Source organism: Dermacentor andersoni, chromosome 5 (genome assembly GCF_023375885.2).
Source record: "Dermacentor andersoni chromosome 5, qqDerAnde1_hic_scaffold, whole genome shotgun sequence".
In the NCBI taxonomy this organism is placed as follows: domain Eukaryota; kingdom Metazoa; phylum Arthropoda; class Arachnida; order Ixodida; family Ixodidae; genus Dermacentor; species Dermacentor andersoni.
In genome coordinates, this window is record NC_092818.1 from 164,652,836 (window position 1) to 164,671,950 (window position 19,115).

Consider the following 19,115-nt stretch of genomic DNA (forward strand, 5'->3'; position numbering starts at 1 on the left):
ACAGGGGCGCCAGAGGGGCGAAACAGAAGCAGCACATTCGTATTCACGCGATAGCATTAAGGAGCCCGTGTCGCAGAAAATCCGGCGTCGGCATCGGCATCGGCGTCCCGCGTCGGCGTTGGACGTCGTTACGGCAAAAAAAAAAAATTTAGAAATCAAATTCCGAAGCACGCATATCCAAGACTGCTCTACAGCCAAAATTGCTCATACCTCGCCTTTCATATTTTACAATGTTATTCCTCGGAATTTTGAGAACGGTAGCCCACAAACAAATGTAATGGAAGAAAAAACACCGACAGCGCATATCTTTTATGTTAGTGCTTCTCAAATTTAAATATTAAAAGTGCGAAACATTCAAAGGAGATCTACCCACGCAAGAGGCCGCGTTTCTACCAGGAAGCTTGCCTTCGCGCACAGCCTTCGCAGCCAGCGTTTCCCGCTAAAGGTTAAGGTTACATAAACTGCAGTTGCCGGGAAGCATGAAAAGCAGTCAGGGGTCTTTGAACGCTGTCGCGTTCCACTCTTAAAGGCGAAGCTTAAGCGTCCTCCAAATTTTTTCTGCTCTCGTATTTCAGTCATGTTCTGTAGTCGCGTGAAACGCAGGGCAGCGAAAGCGACGACTCTAACAGCATGCTTACGTCCGTTCTCAGGGCAAAAAGGGAGCGTCACGTTTATTTATACTTATTTAATGTTTCCGTGTGACAATATTGACCTGAATTGAAATGAGCGCTTTTTCCCATTCACTCCTCCCTCCACCGTTCTCTGGCCTTGTCAGACTCCGCCTGCGCAATGTTTCTCTCGGTATGACCCCCAGCGCATCGCCGAGGACAGAGAAACCGCATGATGGCGCCACTTACTGGCACAGCAGCATCCAACTACATATAAGCTTTTCTCTGCCGCACTGCTAGAGTGAAATGCAGCAAAGCGCGTCGCTTCTCGTAGACACCAAGACGCCAGCTTCTTCTAGCTTTAAATTCCTTTATAAGCGTACTTTTTTGCATTTAACAGCTGAAACGCCCAGCAACACAGCAGTCGCTAAGAACCGTGTGCCAAAATTACGGCCTCCAACGATGCTAAAACAAGCACTTCGATCGGCTTCATGCAGTCAAGCCACAGACTGCGTCTTCTTACAGCGAAGCTGTGTATGGCTAGGGCATTTCCGTCGTCCGTCGTCCGCGAACAACCCGCGAACTAGCTCGTAGGCGTCCTCGGTGCAACCGCGCGAACGCGCTCGTGCCTGCTCGTGCGTTAGTCGTCGCCGTCGTCTCCTTCTGCAGCTGGCTCCACTGCCGCTCATTGCTTAAGAGGGTATGAGCCATTATTGTATGAAACTCTATGGTATGAGCCATTCATTAGTAAGATGAAACTATCATCATCATCAACAACAACTATCATCATCAGAAATCGCTCGAGCATTGTCTTCTTCCACAGCTGGCTCGCTTGCGCCCATCGGCGCAACCACTCGAATGCGCACGATCGTCGTAGTCGTCAGCTCCCCACATCTGGCTCCGTTGACGCTCATCATTCCAGCGTAGAACTTCATTTCTTTTCTGTCGTCGTAATGGGGAGGGCGCGTTATTATTATTATTTTTTTAATTCGTGGTGCTATGAACCATCGCTGAAGGGCGTATGAGCCATTCCTTCTTTTACGTGACGGATGCATTTAATAACTGAAGTGATACGAGAATGCGTGTACATACCTATCGTCACGTTGCCACCGATAAGGACAATAAATATGTTCGTACCTTTGTACAAAATTCTGTCACCTCTGTATCGTGTGCTAAACAGCTTCGCTGGTCATCGAACTTCACAGAGTGAAATGGCTCATGATGTATTTTTTGTCTGCAAGCATTCCGATTAAAATACTACGCCTAGGCAAGCTCTCTGGCGGCACAAGCGACAATATCACGAAATTAGTGGTAGCAGGACTACATTACTTTTACTGTGAACTTTTGTCATGCATGTGTGCTATAATAAAAAAGGCGACGCAACAACAAAAAAAAGCAGTAAACGTGCTACCTTTTGGCACAAAGTCGTTTATATTGTAAAGTCAAGCCACCAGGGAACGTGCTTCGGATACACCATACAATGTGTTCCATAGATATGTTTATTATTTATTACTCTCTTTAAGTGAATATCCGAGACGAAGTTAATTGGCACTATCGGCGCTGCCGGTTGCTTCTTTTCTGATGGCTCAGTTATATAAGTGAAGTGGTGTTCCACCTGCCGTTAATCTTCGTTGCCTCACCCCGACAGAACACACCCCACTGGAGGCTCCGTAATATTCCAAAACGATACGGCAACGACAGCCTAGGTGGGATAGAGCAGGCCTACGTCATCGCCTTGTCCCACTACTTCAACTTCACGTACGTAATAACACTTGATCTAATCAACAAAACTTCTACAAACGCCCGTTTAAAATATTTCTACCGCATTACCGCTTAAGAATTTGGCAGCGCGTGCCAGCTGTCAGAAGACCACGCAAAATAAAACACGCTGGACAAAAACTCGGACACCAATTCGACGAACAGTTCTTGTAGAGGACCACATTCAACGCTAGCAAAAAAACAAAAAGTAAATCTTGCGAGTATCAGATCTTGAATATATAGAAGATATGGGACGTCTCGCCACTAAATAAAAAAAAGAACTCCAGTCGTCCAAAACACTAACATAAGTCTCCCAACCGGAAACAGCTGCAAGCACTTTGTTGAATCGATTTTGCGCCGCAGAACTTTGATATTGTTGCACAATTATCATCACAATGCCCGCATCCCTCCTCCCCCTTTCTCGAGAAGAGGTCCTTCATGTTAGTAAGTTACACGAGTCCTTTCGTGATATTTTTTTACAATATAGTATATTGACACGGACGTGTCATAGCGAGGATGCGACTTGAACTCGTAAGCAGTTGCCATTGAGAAGCCAAATTCGCACTGAAAGCCTCCGTTGCAATTCAATACTTCCATGAATTTTCCGTTTTCTATCTGAGGCAATAACAAGACTTCTGTATCAATACATCTATGGTATGCATGGGAGGGGGGGGGAGCAAAAATGGAGAACACAGAACGGGACAGTACGAGCGCAATATAGGTTGTTTTCATTGGCGTCGTCGTCGTCATCGTCGTTGTGGTTGTTAATGACATGAGACGTTCCTTCGCTTTTTTCCCGCATCTTGTTTACACCGTGAATGTTCATTAGACAGCCTAGAAGCGATGTATTCTAGTAAGAATTCGTTTTCGCAAAGACAGCATGGAAAGTACTTATGGGCTTACTGGACTGCGTTCGGAACATTTCAGAAGGGATATACACATATGGGCTTATTGGACTGCGTTCGGAACATTTCAGTAGGGATATGCACATATGGGCTTATTGGACTGCGTTCGGAACATTTCAGTAGGGATATGCACATATGGGCTTACTGGACTGCGTTCGGAACATTTCAGAAGGGATATGCACATATGGGCTTATTGGACTGCGTTCGGAACATTTCAGTAGGGATATGCACATATAGGCTTACTGGACTGCGTTCGGAACATTTCAGAAGGGATATGCACATATGGGCTTATTGGACTGCGTTCGGAACATTTCAGTAGGGATATGCACATATGGGCTTACTGGACTGCGTTCGGAACATTTCAGAAGGGATATACACATATGGGCTTATTGGACTGCGTTCGGAACATTTCAGTAGGGATATGCACATATGGGCTTATTGGACTGCGTTTGGAACATTTCAGTAGGGATATGCACATATGGGCTTACTGGACTGCGTTCGGAACATTTCAGAAGGGATATGCACATATGGGCTTATTGGACTGCGTTCGGAACATTTCAGTAGGGATATGCACATGTGGGCTTACTGGACTGCGTTCGGAACATTTCAGAAGGGATATACACATATGGGCTTATTGGACTGCGTTCGGAACATTTCAGTAGGGATATGCACATATGGGCTTATTGGACTGCGTTCGGAACATTTCAGTAGGGATATGCACATATGGGCTTACTGGACTGCGTTCGGAACATTTCAGAAGGGATATGCACATATGGGCTTATTGGACTGCGTTCGGAACATTTCAGTAGGGATATGCACATATGGGCTTACTGGACTGCGTTCGGAACATTTCAGAAGGGATATGCACATATGGGCTTATTGGACTGCGTTCGGAACATTTCAGTAGGGATATGCACATATGGGCTTACTGGACTGCGTTCGGAACATTTCAGAAGGGATATACACATATGGGCTTATTGGACTGCGTTCGGAACATTTCAGTAGGGATATGCACATATGGGCTTATTGGACTGCGTTCGGAACATTTCAGTAGGGATATGCACATATGGGCTTACTGGACTGCGTTCGGAACATTTCAGAAGGGATATGCACATATGGGCTTATTGGACTGCGTTCGGAACATTTCAGTAGGGATATGCACATGTGGGCTTACTGGACTGCGTTCGGAACATTTCAGAAGGGATATACACATATGGGCTTATTGGACTGCGTTCGGAACATTTCAGTAGGGATATGCACATATGGGCTTATTGGACTGCGTTCGGAACATTTCAGTAGGGATATGCACATATCGGCTTACTGGACTGCGTTCGGAACATTTCAGTAGGGATATGCTCATATGGGATTCTTGGATTGCGTCCGGAACATTTCAGTAGGGATGTGCACAGCTGGGCTTACTGGATTGCGTCCGGAACATGTTAGTGGGGATATGCACATATGGGCTATTGGACTGCGTTCGGAACATCTCATTAGGGATATGCACATATGTGCTTATTGGTCTGCGTTCGGAACATTTCAGTAGGGATATGCGCATATGGGCTTATTGGATTGCGTCCAGAAAATTTCAGTAGGGATATGCACATATGGGCTTACTGGACTGCGTTCGGAACAATTTCAGAAGGGATATGCACATATGGGCTTATTGGACTGCGTTCGGAACATTTCAGTAGGGATATGCACATATGGGCTTACTGGACTGCGTTCGGAACATTTCAGAAGGGATATACACATATGGGCTTATTGGACTGCGTTCGGAACATTTCAGTAGGGATATGCACATATGGGCTTATTGGACTGCGTTCGGAACATTTCAGTAGGGATATGCACATATGGGCTTACTGGACTGCGTTCGGAACATTTCAGAAGGGATATGCACATATGGGCTTATTGGACTGCGTTCGGAACATTTCACTAGGGATACGCACATATGGGCTTACTGGACTGCGTTCGGAACATTTCAGAAGGAATATGCACATATGGGCTTATTGGACTGCGTTCGGAACATTTCAGTAGGGATATGCACATATGGGCTTACTGGACTGCGTTCGGAACATTTCAGAAGGGATATACACATATGGGCTTATTGGACTGCGTTCGGAACATTTCAGTAGGGATATGCACATATGGGCTTATTGGACTGCGTTCGGAACATTTCAGTAGGGATATGCACATATGGGCTTACTGGACTGCGTTCGGAACATTTCAGAAGGGATATGCACATATGGGCTTATTGGACTGCGTTCGGAACATTTCAGTAGGGATATGCACATATGGGCTTACTGGACTGCGTTCGGAACATTTCAGAAGGGATATGCACATATGGGCTTATTGGACTGCGTTCGGAACATTTCAGTAGGGATATGCACATATGGGCTTACTGGACTGCGTTCGGAACATTTCAGAAGGGATATACACATATGGGCTTATTGGACTGCGTTCGGAACATTTCAGTAGGGATATGCACATATGGGCTTATTGGACTGCGTTCGGAACATTTCAGTAGGGATATGCACATATGGGCTTACTGGACTGCGTTCGGAACATTTCAGAAGGGATATGCACATATGGGCTTATTGGACTGCGTTCGGAACATTTCAGTAGGGATATGCACATGTGGGCTTACTGGACTGCGTTCGGAACATTTCAGAAGGGATATACACATATGGGCTTATTGGACTGCGTTCGGAACATTTCAGTAGGGATATGCACATATGGGCTTATTGGAGTGCGTTCGGAACATTTCAGTAGGGATATGCACATATGGGCTTACTGGACTGCGTTCGGAACATTTCAGTAGGGATATGCTCATATGGGCTTATTGGATTGCGTCCGGAACATTTCAGTAGGGATGTGCACAGCTGGGCTTACTGGATTGCGTCCGGAACATGTTAGTGGGGATATGCACATATGGGCTATTGGACTGCGTTCGGAACATCTCATTAGGGATATGCACATATGTGCTTATTGGTCTGCGTTCGGAACATTTCAGTAGGGATATGCGCATATGGGCTTATTGGATTGCGTCCAGAAAATTTCAGTAGGGATATGCACATATGGCCTTACTGGACTGCGTTCGGAACATTTCAGAAGGGATATACACATATGGGCTTATTGGACTGCGTTCGGAACATTTCAGTAGGGATATGCACATATGGGATTATTGGACTGCCTTTGGAACATTTCAGTAGGGATGTGCACAGCTGGGCTTACTGGATTGCGTCCGGAACATGTTAGTGGGGATATGCACATATGGGCTATTGGACTGCGTTCGGAACATCTCATTAGGGATATGCACATATGTGCTTATTGGTCTGCGTTCGGAACAATTTCAGAAGGGATATGCACATATGGGCTTATTGGACTGCGTTCGGAACATTTCAGTAGGGATATGCACATATGGGCTTACTGGACTGCGTTCGGAACATTTCAGAAGGGATATACACATATGGGCTTATTGGACTGCGTTCGGAACATTTCAGTAGGGATATGCACATATGGGCTTATTGGACTGCGTTCGGAACATTTCAGTAGGGATACGCACATATGGGCTTACTGGACTGCGTTCGGAACATTTCAGAAGGAATATGCACATATGGGCTTATTGGACTGCGTTCGGAACATTTCAGTAGGGATATGCACATATGGGCTTACTGGACTGCGTTCGGAACATTTCAGAAGGGATATACACATATGGGCTTATTGGACTGCGTTCGGAACATTTCAGTAGGGATATGCACATATGGGCTTATTGGACTGCGTTCGGAACATTTCAGTAGGGATATGCACATATGGGCTTACTGGACTGCGTTCGGAACATTTCAGAAGGGATATACACATATGGGCTTATTGGACTGCGTTCGGAACATTTCAGTAGGGATATGCACATATGGGCTTATTGGACTGCGTTCGGAACATTTCAGTAGGGATATGCACATATGGGCTTACTGGACTGCGTTCGGAACATTTCAGAACGGATATGCACATATGGGCTTATTGGACTGCGTTCGGAACATTTCAGTAGGGATATGCACATATGTGCTTAATGGACTGCGTTCGGAACATTTCAGAAGGGATATACACATATGGGCTTATTGGACTGCGTTCGGAACATTTCAGTAGGGATATGCACATATGGCCTTTTTGGACTGCGTTCGGAACATTTCAGTAGGGATATGCACATCTGGGCTATTGGACTGCGTCCGGTACATGTTAGTAGGGATATGTACATATGGGCTATTGGATTGCGTCCGGAACATTTCAGTAGGGATGTGCACATCTGGGCTTATTGGACTGCGTCCGGAACATTTCAGTAGGAATATTCACATATGGGCTTATTGGACTGCGTCCGGAACATTTCAGTAGGGATATGCACAAATGGACTTTTTGGACTGCGTTCGGAACATGTTAGTAGGGATATGTACATATGGGCAATTGGACTGCGTTCGGAACATGTCAGTAGGGATATGCACATATGTGATTATTGGACTGCGTTCGGAACATTTCAGTAGGGATATGCTCATATGGGCTTATTGGATTGCGTCCGGAACATTTCAGTAGGGATGTGCACAGCTGGGCTTACTGGATTGCGTCCGGAACATGTTAGTGGGGATATGCACATATGGGCTATTGGACTGCGTTCGGAACATCTCATTAGGGATATGCACATATGTGCTTATTGGTCTGCGTTCGGAACATTTCAGTAGGGATATGCGCATATGGGCTTATTGGATTGCGTCCAGAAAATTTCAGTAGGGATGTGGACAGCTGGGCTTCTTGGATTGCGTCCGGAACATGTTAGTGGGGATATGCACATATGGGCTATTGGACTGCGTTCGGAACATGTCAGTAGGGATATGCACATATGTGGTTATTGGACTGCGTTCGGAACATTTCAGTAGGGATATGCACATATGGGCTTATTGGATTGCGTCCGGAACATTTCAGCAGGTATGTGCACAGCTGGGCTTATTGGATTGCCACATCGTTTCTCCCGGTCCTTTTTCATCGCTCAAAAGTAAAACACACTCCACCAACTGGCCCACCCGTCAACTATTCTGAAAAACAAGTAACGTTGTTACTATTGCACATATTGATGCGAGAAACTACAAGAATGACAAGGGAAAATGTGAGCATCAATGGCATGTTTACGTAGTTTTTTGTACCAAGCTCTCATATATGCTGAAAGCGAAAGCACAGTTAATGTCACCAAAACTATTCCAGGTATAACGTCGTTCCGGACGCCGAAAGCAAGTTTGGCGGACTGGACGGTGACAAATGGAGCGGCATGATCGGTCAAGTGCATCGCAAGGCAATGTACACCATTACTGACATTTGTGCACGCGCGAAAAATTTCAACGTTCCTGCGCATTCTTCATAGTGAGAAAGGTGGCAGTCGAGTACCATGTCAACTGCACGTATTGCTGGCATTCTGGAGGCGGCGATTCTCGGCGTGCAAAATGGTCTATACGTTAGTACATCTTCGCTAGGTTTTTCGATTATGCTTTCAAAAGTGCGATTGTGGAAGAGAGAGAAATAAATAATTTGAAATTAGCAGAGTTTAAGTATGGTCGTTCCTGGTTGGCTGCACAACACATGGGAAAGGGGAAAGGGGGAAAGAGAGATACGAAGGTACAAGGAGAGTTAGTGCGCGAGCACCCGCAGACGAAAGTTCACTCTTGTATAGCCACTAGCGTTAGTATAGCCCAGTTGCCTTCAAAAAGCGCATCAGCGCTTTGTCGATCTATGAAAGGGCAATACCGCTGAACGTATGAGGCGAAACCACAAGTGTAGAATTTACTTGGTTGGCTGTACAACCCGGTTCGTTGCCTCTGTGATTAGACATTCGCAAGAAATCGCGTTGCAGCGGTTGTTTTCAGCTCGCTTTAGGCGATCGGTGTTCACGCCCAGTATTTCTGCACACGGTTAACTTTGCTGGACGAGTTGTGGGGTGTGTCATTTAACCGCTAAAGCGAAAAATTTTCACCTGATGTCCATTCATATCTCTGAGTTGGTAAATCAAGATGAGATCAACAGTCAAGCTATGACCCTGGCGAAAAAGTTGTGCAACGTGAAAGAACGTTACGAAAAAGGCAACAGCAGCCTTCATCAAAGATCGTACATCAAGTAGGCCGTCTCGTTCAGTACCCAAGAAATGTTTCGAAGCTCAAGGACCGGTTCAACAGGCTTTTCAACAGCGAGGGCGGTAAAAAGAGATCGAGAAATTCCACAACAAAATTTCGCGGCTCCCGTCAGGTAGCAACAGGTGCGGTTATTAATGTACACAAAGAAGGCTTACTGCCCCCGACGTGGTTACTTGGCTTTCATGCGCACGCGCGAGGGCAGAAGCATGAGAAATGACCACTCAAGCCACCCCGCTGAGCATCAGGCCTAAACCTGCCTCAATTGCGTGACGCCTCAATTACGTCGCTAGTCGCGCATTCTCGACATGTTAATGTAATATCGCAATCCTCTGCGTGTGCTCGACTGTGGTACTTGTGCCCAATGTGTCAAGGTCAGACTATATCTTTTTCAAGCTTTGTCGCTTCTCTAGAACTGTTATCATTGTACCGGGCGCTTTAAAGGGTGAGCCACGCAGGTGCAGCGTGCTTCTTGGATATATATATATATAAACGAGAAGAAAGGGAAAGGGGGTGTCCGTATCATTTCTTTATTTCATTTATCAAGCACAAGTAATTTCCCCTATGTTGTCCTTGGTGTCAGTGTTTGTTGGCTTCTTATGATATATATATATATATATATATATATATATATATATATATTCTGGCGTTTTTTGAGAGAGTGCAGTTGTAATGTCTTTGTACAATGTTTCGAAAGAAAAATGGGCTCAAAAAAGAAGACGTTTACCTATTAAATGAGAACCCCGTTCAGTAAGCGACTTAATACATGTGCTGAAGATGAAGGTTCGTGTGCTGATCGAGCTGCATCTTGCAGAGAACGAACATGTCCATACGTATTATTCTGAACTTTACAAGTTTCTAGTGCTTATTGTTGCAAAAAGAAGTGGCAGAATTTCAGTCTCGCCTGAAACGCCGGCCTCAAATCTAAGGCATCACCAAGAAATCCGAATGTCAAAAAAATAGAGGGCGCAGGGTTCCTTTGAACGTAAGTCGAATGAGTGATAAAAACAGCAAGTTCAAAAAAAACTTACTTTATTGGCTAAAACGCAACTCGCAAATCGTTTACATGACTGCGTTAATCATCGTAGCTTATTCTTGAGTCAGTGATTCGTTGTCGTCGAATGCATTTACATGAATTGATTCCTCGGCTGTTTCTTCCTCTACAATTCGCTGCGACTAACTTGATTGAAGTTAGGCATTTCCTGAAATTTCGCTAGCATAAGTTTAGCAGCAATGATCTTCCCCATGCCCACTCAAGATTTCGTGAGTACTCCTAGCGACTAATGTGACCGATCTCGAAAAGACGCCCTCAATAAAAATATCCTCTCACCACACCACCCCTGTTCCGTATGGCTCATGAAGTACGCTGAAAGCACTCTTCACCATGCTGCAATGTTCACACAAGCATAGTGTGCAGAGTAGTTTGAATGAGATAGAAATGTTATGCATGTTAATGTCCACTTTGCTGCCACTCGGGAATTCGAATAAAATGTGGAGCTGGCAACGAGAGCCGAAATTCGATCAAGTTCTTCTTCCACTCAACAAAAACAAACGCAGGTGATGTACCCGCCAGCACTGCATGGAGAATAAAGTTGATTTACACAAAACTGCGTAATATGCAGGAGACCACGTATTTCACGCGGAAAGTCATAACGTATGCGAACAGGCACATGACGAGAGTGTGCGGCACGCAATACTGAGCAAGCTGTTTTTTCTATCTCTATGACCTAGAATTATATCTACGGATGATGCAACCAAACGAGGCTCCTCTGTACGCTATTTAATGCGACAGCATTCTGCAGGACAGTCACTGGGCCTTCGTTAGTGACACCAACACAAAATTCTCAACGGGCCGACCCCGGAGTGTAATCGTATCAGGTCGTCATACTTGTCCTCGCAACGATTCCGGGGCGACACAATTACCAACAACGGCAAAATAAAATAAAGCTGACGTTCAATCAGGAAAATCATGCGTCCAACTGCAGTCGTTGCATTGTTGTGTTACTGGTGAGCTTGTGAGTGTGGTGCGTAATAACCACTGTGGTATTGACATATATAGATGATGCATCACAAGTAAATAGAATTAGTAGATCATAAGGTCGTGAGCAGTAGGTAGGCGGCGTCAGAAGACAAAGGTAGTAAGCGGCTTACAGGCAACATCAGTAGAGCATAAGGTCGCGATACTACATGAATACCCATAGGAGGAATTTCATGTAGAATTCAACGGATAATCATCGCATGATAGGACGCCATATTGCTATAACATAAAATCACTCATTCCCAGTGCAGGGCTCAAGTGCTTTGTATTTTGCGACACTGCATGAAAAAAACATTTACGAAACTACGAGCGGCCATACCAATAGCCATGAGTAGTTTCCTGAAATGAATGCTTTAAGAAGGGACCACCAGACAAGTGTTCTTTTAACACAAGGCTGTTGGATGTTCATTAGGAGATGGCACCTTGAATGTTAATTGCTCTCGGTTGGTAACAGTTACCAGTAAGTTACAAACTGTGCAACTCGTCATGAGAGTAGTCCTAAAGTAGATATAGAAGCAGCAGCAGCAGCAGCGTCCCATAGTTGCGTCATCTACTTTTGGTAAAAATTGAGGTTACTTCCCATAGCAAGGCTGCCAGTCTCGTTGATTTCTTAGCTAATCTTTTTGTAGAGTAAACAAACATAGGTATGTCCGTATTGTCTTCATGTGCTTATCTTACTTAGGCAATAGGCTGCGTGTGTCCACACACAACGCATATGTAGAAGACAAACGCATGCTCATGTTTCTAGTGCACGTATTGTTATAGGAAGTCATTTTCTTTGACTGCGCAAGTATGCAGTCAATTGGAGCCAAGAGCTTATTCTATGAGGCACAGTACATGTCTAATTGTCTAGCATAGTTTCTGCCAGCTGAACCTGCCTATCTGTCTCTGCCACACACAGGACGTGGATATCGCACTGGGCGGACTCAGCGTTTTCTACTTCCGGTTCCTGTTCATCGACTTCGTCTACCCGTACATAACGGACGTGTTTGCTTTCGTTTCCAAGGCGCCCACACCGATCCCGCTCACGCAAGCCATCATCTACCCTTTCCAGCAACAGGCAAGAGACAGCGCATGCCTTTAGACAAATCATGCTACTAAGGTACACAACCCTGCTCTGTTCGCGCAATTCCTTCCGTGCAAGTAAGATAGCTTTTGATTACGACAACACTTAATACTTTTATCCATTGCATATAACCAAACTACATATTTACAAGTAAACACTTTTTCTTATAAGTATTGCCTTCTCGCCTAATAAGATCGCGCCAGCTACAATAACCAGATAAAAGGCGGCGTCACGGATCATTGTTATGCCACGTCTACTGCTTCTTTTTGCAATCGTTTGATCCTTCGGTGTTATAAGTTCTAATAAATTATTCGCGTTCAGGGCTAGCACAACGGGCGGAATATACGTGTTGAAGCGAAACGTGAGCCACAAGAACGAACGAAAAGGGTGTAGCGCACTACTACGAGCCACAATGGTCCGGTCACAAAAGACGGCGACGGCACGCCCAGCACGCTGACGGTGCGCGAGCAGTGGAGTCGGTGTAGCCACGTCACTCTGCACTACGCAGGGATACCTTGCTGATGATATATGTAAGATGTATGTTCGGCCAATATTAGAATTCGGCCGCGTAATATTTTCGGGTGGTACCGCCTACAAAATTAAACTTCTCATACTTTTAGAAAGGGAAGCTCGGGCTTGATGTTGCTTGGCTTGTTGCTGTTAGATTTGTTGCCAACACTGTTTTGTATCAGGAAGCTGGTATACCGACCCTAGATTGTAGATTCCGCATGCTTACAGTTCAGACATTAAAAAAAATTAGAGCTTTTTAAAAAGACGTAACCAATATGCATTTATCACTGAACCGTCTGAGTTTCTTTAATTATCGTAGTAGAGATTACACAGCCCTCAGATAATATCTGTGCAAGCACAGTTACAAAAATTGGACGTGTCTATACACCAAGTTTGTCATTCAAATGATGCCTTACCAGTCCTCAAAATTCAGTTCGGGGACATATTTCCTAATCATGCTATACTATTACCAAGCAGACATTTAATTAATGTCTTACACGACCACCTACACCAGCTAGCCACTGACAATGAAATAGCTACTGACCCTTCTGTGTGCAATGAGAAGGCTGGAGTGGGGATCTTCGCTGAATCTTTTCAATGGTCTTTAATCCCTTCCCATTGCCGACTTCAAATTCATATTTCAGGCAGAGTTATTAACGATTATATTAGCATTACGAAAGCTTCCCCAAAATGACCCATTAGCTGTTATCGTGACCGACTCGCCATTTGTACGCACAGCACTTACTGCATCTTCAAATTCAAGAATTCAACCAACATTTTGTTCGATGGTACCTCCGTGCTTACGGAAAGTATGTTTGCTTTGGGTACCGAGGCATCGTGGGTTGCACTTGAACGAAATGACTGATTCACTCGCACGAGGCCCTATCATATCTGTTTTACCAACATCAGCTTATGTCACCGCGGCTAGGTACAGAAATTTCTCTACATCGCAAAATTCTGCAATATCCATGCTAATACCGTCTTCTGAATTCCACCATCCTGGCTTCCCATGGAATAATAATTGGTGTCTTTCAAGGCAATTGGAAGTTTCCTTCACGAAATTGAAATGTCATATACCACCTCTAAATTGTTACTCACACAGGTCTGGTCTCGCTATGTCCCCTCTACGTTCTTCTTCCAATGCACTTTAATCTATCGATCATTACTTTCTCTCGTGCCGCAGATTTTCTAGACAAAGAAAACGCTTAGAAAACTCATTTAGCAAACTTGGGCTATCGCTATCCTCGCCAACCATTGTTTCTTTTGTGGCGACTTCGCCGGGATTCAGCCACAAGAATGCTATTCTTGCAGTTTACAATTTTATTAAAGAGACAAAAAGCGTAACTTGCTAAATCTTTAGAATCATCAATTGTTTCTATTATTTCATTTTTTTATGTTAACTTGCTTTATCAAACTTTTTAACAACAGTTTCATTAAACTTCCAAATTACATTTCTTTAGTCGCACGCTATACTATTAAAATCTAGTTTTGCTTTAATTCTAAACATACGGGAAACCGCCTGCTTCTTGGCCAATCCCACATAGTGGGTATGCACCAGTGTTTGGGAGACAAGACAAGTCGACGGAATCAGGCTTCCGCCTGATTGATCGGGCTGGGCTTAAATATAATTTGTGGGCACCAGGCACCAGCGTCTGCCTGGTTTTTCTTCACCCACAAATTCGTGACTACGGACTTCGCGTCATCGCTCTCAGCTCCGGGTGCCTCAGCCGCTTCGCTGGGCCTACCGCCACAAGGTGCTCGAGCCTCGCTGTCTTCGCAGTCTGCCTTGTAACCAGTCGGCCATGGCCTCGGATTCTCTCGATCAAGTACTGCCGTCAGCGCCACTACCCCGCGATCCCGAGGTCTCCGCTCTCAAGCTCCCAGAGTGCTGGTCGTCGGACTCGTAACTTTGGTTCAATAGCACGGAATCCTTGTTCCGTCTCCACCATTTCAATTCGCAGTTGACCATGTTCGACGACGTCATTGAAGTGCTTCCTCATTGCGACCTGCCCCTCGTTTGTGATACATCGACCGGACATCTTCGTCCTTACGTGTCTCACCCATACCGCCTGATGCCTGCTATTCTTTGGCTCATCCTGGCATTCGCGCAACACAGCGACTCATCACTTCTCGTTATGCGTGGTCCAGTATCAACGTAGACGTTCGTCGCTGGTCACGCGCGTGCCTCAGCTGCCAACAGTTTAAAGTGCACCGACACACTGCGACTCCTCTTGGCACATTCCTGTCCCCGGACACCCGCTTCAGCCGTCTGCACGTCGATATTGTTGGCCCCCTTCCTCCCTGCAGGAATCACCGCTACCTGTTAACCTGCATTGAGAGGTTCACCAGATGGGCTGAGGCGATGTCCCTCCTGGACATAACGGCAGAGTCGATAGCTCGAGCACTCATCACACTCTGGATTAGCCACTATGGTGTCCCTTCCACCATTACGACTGACCGTAGTCGTCAATTGAATTCAACATTGTTCGCCAATCTATCTCGGCTACTCGGCGTCAATCACGTCAAGACTACCTCTTACCACCCGATATCCAATGGGATCGTCGAACGTTTTCACTGCCAACTGAAGGCTTCACTCATGGCTTTGACTTTTCTTCCATCATGGATCGAGCGCCCTCCTTTCGTTAGGCTTGGTATCCGCGCACTCTCCGCAGCGAATCTTCTACCAGCGCCGCCGAGCTTGCGTTTGGCACCACTCTACGAGTCCCTGGCAAATTCTTCGATGACTCGCCCACCATACCTGCTGACTCTTCCGACTACGCCTACCGTGTACGCAGCGCTATGCGTATTGTCGTCGTCGCCTCCCCCCTGGCCTCCCCACCCCCCGACAACGACATCCTTCCCGGTGTGTATACGTCAACCCTGGCATTCAGAACTGCACGCACGTCTTTGTGCGCCACGACGCTGTGCGTTTTCCCTTACGGCCCCCCTTATGATGGTCCTTTCAAGGTACTCAAACGTGCACCTAAAAACTTTCTATTGCTCATCATATTGGACTCGGACGCTTTAGCCACTTCTGCTGTCACATTCCCTCCCGACCAGGTCGGTCCTATTCACCGCGTGTGTTTCGTACCACCGCCGTCCACGCTTCGCCATTCGTCCAGCTCACGGCTTCCTCGCTAGAAGGAGGGCCCTGTAGCGCACTACTACGCGCCACAATGGTCGGGTCACAAAAGTGGCCCAGCACGCTGACGGTGCGCGAGCAGTGTAATCGGCGGAGTCAGGCTTCCGCCTGATTTAGCGGGCTGTATGGTTTTTCTTCACCCACGAAGGATCAAGGGAAGAGAAATCATTGAAGCCATTGTCAGGCAGCATATTGGTGCTGTTTTACGATGCGCCAGTGCAATATCGATTGCTTCTCTGAAGATGAGGTAGCGTTTAACCTTGGGGATGAACACGATATGGGGCTTCGTGGAACGTAGCTCTATTGAAAAAAAAAGCGTGTGCCCCATAGCTCTGGCATCCGACAACCCGATATCTAATATACAGGATCCAATAAAAAAAATCCCGTGTTATATATTATCGGATATGGAAGTTATGGGTAATATGGGGGTTTTACCAGCAGGTTCAGTGGGTAGGATAAATAAATCCTTTCTTGACTTGGCACTTGGGTACTAGTCATTTCGGTTCATCAGGTTTTAGTCATTTCATTTTTGTGTAGCGTACGTGTGTTATCTCACGTGTTTTGTTTTGACATGCTGATAGTATTGCATTTATGTACCTGCTGATGGGAGTTGAAGAAACAGTTGTAACTTTGCTCTTGTCTAGGTGTCGTGTGTGTCCTTTCTCTGTTCGTTCTTGTGGCTCACTAGCGAGTTTCTCCTTCAATATGCACAACCAGCTAGCCCCCCCAGCCTTAGCCCATCTAGGAAAAAGCTGCCTCCCACAGAAGCGCCCGTTAACATTGTACAGTGAGAACTGCAAGCAGTGGAAGCTTTATCATTCTAAATAGCAATTTCATATGCTGGCAGTCTTAAAAAGGACGACAACAAATATGCGGCTGAACCGTTGAACTACTGCGGTCTGCACAAATGCGCAGGTATGGATGGCGCTCTTCGCCTCATTGCTCGTGGCTTGGGCAGGCGTGGTCGTACTGCGCCGCTGGACACCGCGGGAAAAGCTCGTCGGCGACGCACCTGATATTTGGCTCCTGCTGGCCACGCTCATTCGCCAAAGTGAGCAACCTCTCTTTTCTTGCGTCTTGGGAACGCTCGTCTTTCTGGTCACCGGGCGCCATACTTCAAACAAGCGCGACTTATTGAACCGTTGATGTAATGCCGCCGCATGAAACTAAAGCAGCATCGCATAAAATCCACTTTTATTTTTAAAAGTTCTGAGTGCAGTAAGATGTTCGGCCTTCATCTGAATTGGCGTCTGAGATCACGCGCAGTGTTATGATCGAAATCATTGGTTCGCGAGGCCGGTCCTCGATGCACCGTAGAACCATGCAGATCGGGAAAGAGCCAGGGGTGAAATATGCATGCAAAGGGTATAGGTTTGTTTATCTGTATAAGTGCATGGAAGCAAGTTAGACAAGAAGGAATCATAGCTTTATAGCGGATCCCGGATCGCATTGTTAAGGTGGTAGGCCACATTCAAAAGTCAACTATTTTTCACAAAATTGATTTTTTTTTGTTTTTTACATTTTATCTATGCCCAAACATTCAGCAGCACGTTGCGAAAAATTATCTTTCTATCATTATTAGTTCGCGAGTTAAAGTGAGTTTTCCAACCCATACCCTCGTATTGAGAAGCAGACAATCAGTACTACTTCTTTCATATAAATCTTATCCAAACTACCTTTTTCATTTTAGTTTGCTGCCGAGCAGCCACAGGAACAAAAGGAGACTCTAGTGCATCTCATGGGGGCTCCAGCTGAGACTCTGGTGCATTTACGCCTCTGTGTAGTTTCTGACACCTTTCACATAGTTTGAAGATTTGTTTACGTTTTTCTCAAAAGATCTTGCTCCCCATGACGTCACGCAAAGTTTGATAACTTTTTAAATGAATATTTTGATATGAAATTTTGCACACTCGTTCCTCACATAGCGATGTGTGCAACGAACAAGAACAGAGGAAATTGATGCAATATCTTTGCATTTACAGTTCATTCTGCAAATAAATTTGTTTAAAGTGGTAATTTTTTCACTTTGCTTAGTTTTTAAGACATTACTTTCTTGATATTTATCATATTTTATTTACCCGAGTTCACTGCACATTTACCAACTTAGCTACATAAATGGCAAAGCCTTACTCAATTGAGCAATTTTTTAATTACTCATCACTGCTGGCGCGACTAGCACTTTTACCACATTTTATGACAAAAGATACATGCCATAAGATAAAATTAACCATTTCCTGCACTTTAAATAGTTGAATAAGCTAAATAAGACATGTTGATTCAGAAACAAGTTTTATTTTTAATCCTGGCTTTCGATTTATGTAGAAAAAGTTGTGTGGTTAAGGCTTTCCGAGCACCCCCTGGAATCCTAACTTAAGGAACACACCGTCTAAGCATCATCCGATCAAGTGGCCCTTCTTTTCCTCTCAGACCCTATCTCAGAACGTCGCCACACCCTTCGGAAGCTTGTCTCATAGTCCCATCCACACAAGAGCACACGCAGGCATACGCACGCACACACGCACATTCTCTCTCTCTGTCTCTTTTGGCTTGGCGGCAAAGGGTAATGCGAAAGGGTAAGCAACCTCGTATAAGCACTCGGCCATATCGCCGACGGTTTTCTGTCGGTGCGGGACGCTTTGCTCATCGGCTTCAAGCTCGACATATTTAATCGCGGCCGGCATTCACAGAAACAGCAAAGATCATCTCCACATTTGTTATACCTTAGTACGCTGCTGCGTTTGCGCACTTCCTTTTCCGCAAGCTGGGTGCTGACCTTAGCCCATAGCGGGCATTCTCCGGTCGGCGGGAGCGTCTAAGAAATTGCGAGCCGGTAGGACGGGGCTTCTCTGGGCCACGAATACGAAGAGAATGTACAGTGAGATCAGCTTACTCCACGTCTGAAATCGCGACAGCTGTACCTGCGCACTGCA

General features: G+C 45.5%; 1 protein-coding gene across 1 annotated transcript in view; it reads left to right on the forward strand.

The window, feature by feature from the left end:
* The window catches only part of LOC129384913 (glutamate receptor-like), a 32,435-nt gene that overhangs the window by 3,296 nt on the left and 10,024 nt on the right, over window positions 1–19,115 (forward strand). Inside the window, exons 3-4 of the mRNA XM_055070557.2 lie at window positions 12,369–12,527; window positions 17,101–17,236. Coding sequence (XP_054926532.2) covers window positions 12,369–12,527; window positions 17,101–17,236 — 295 coding nt within the window. The remainder of the gene's footprint in view (window positions 1–12,368; window positions 12,528–17,100; window positions 17,237–19,115) is intronic.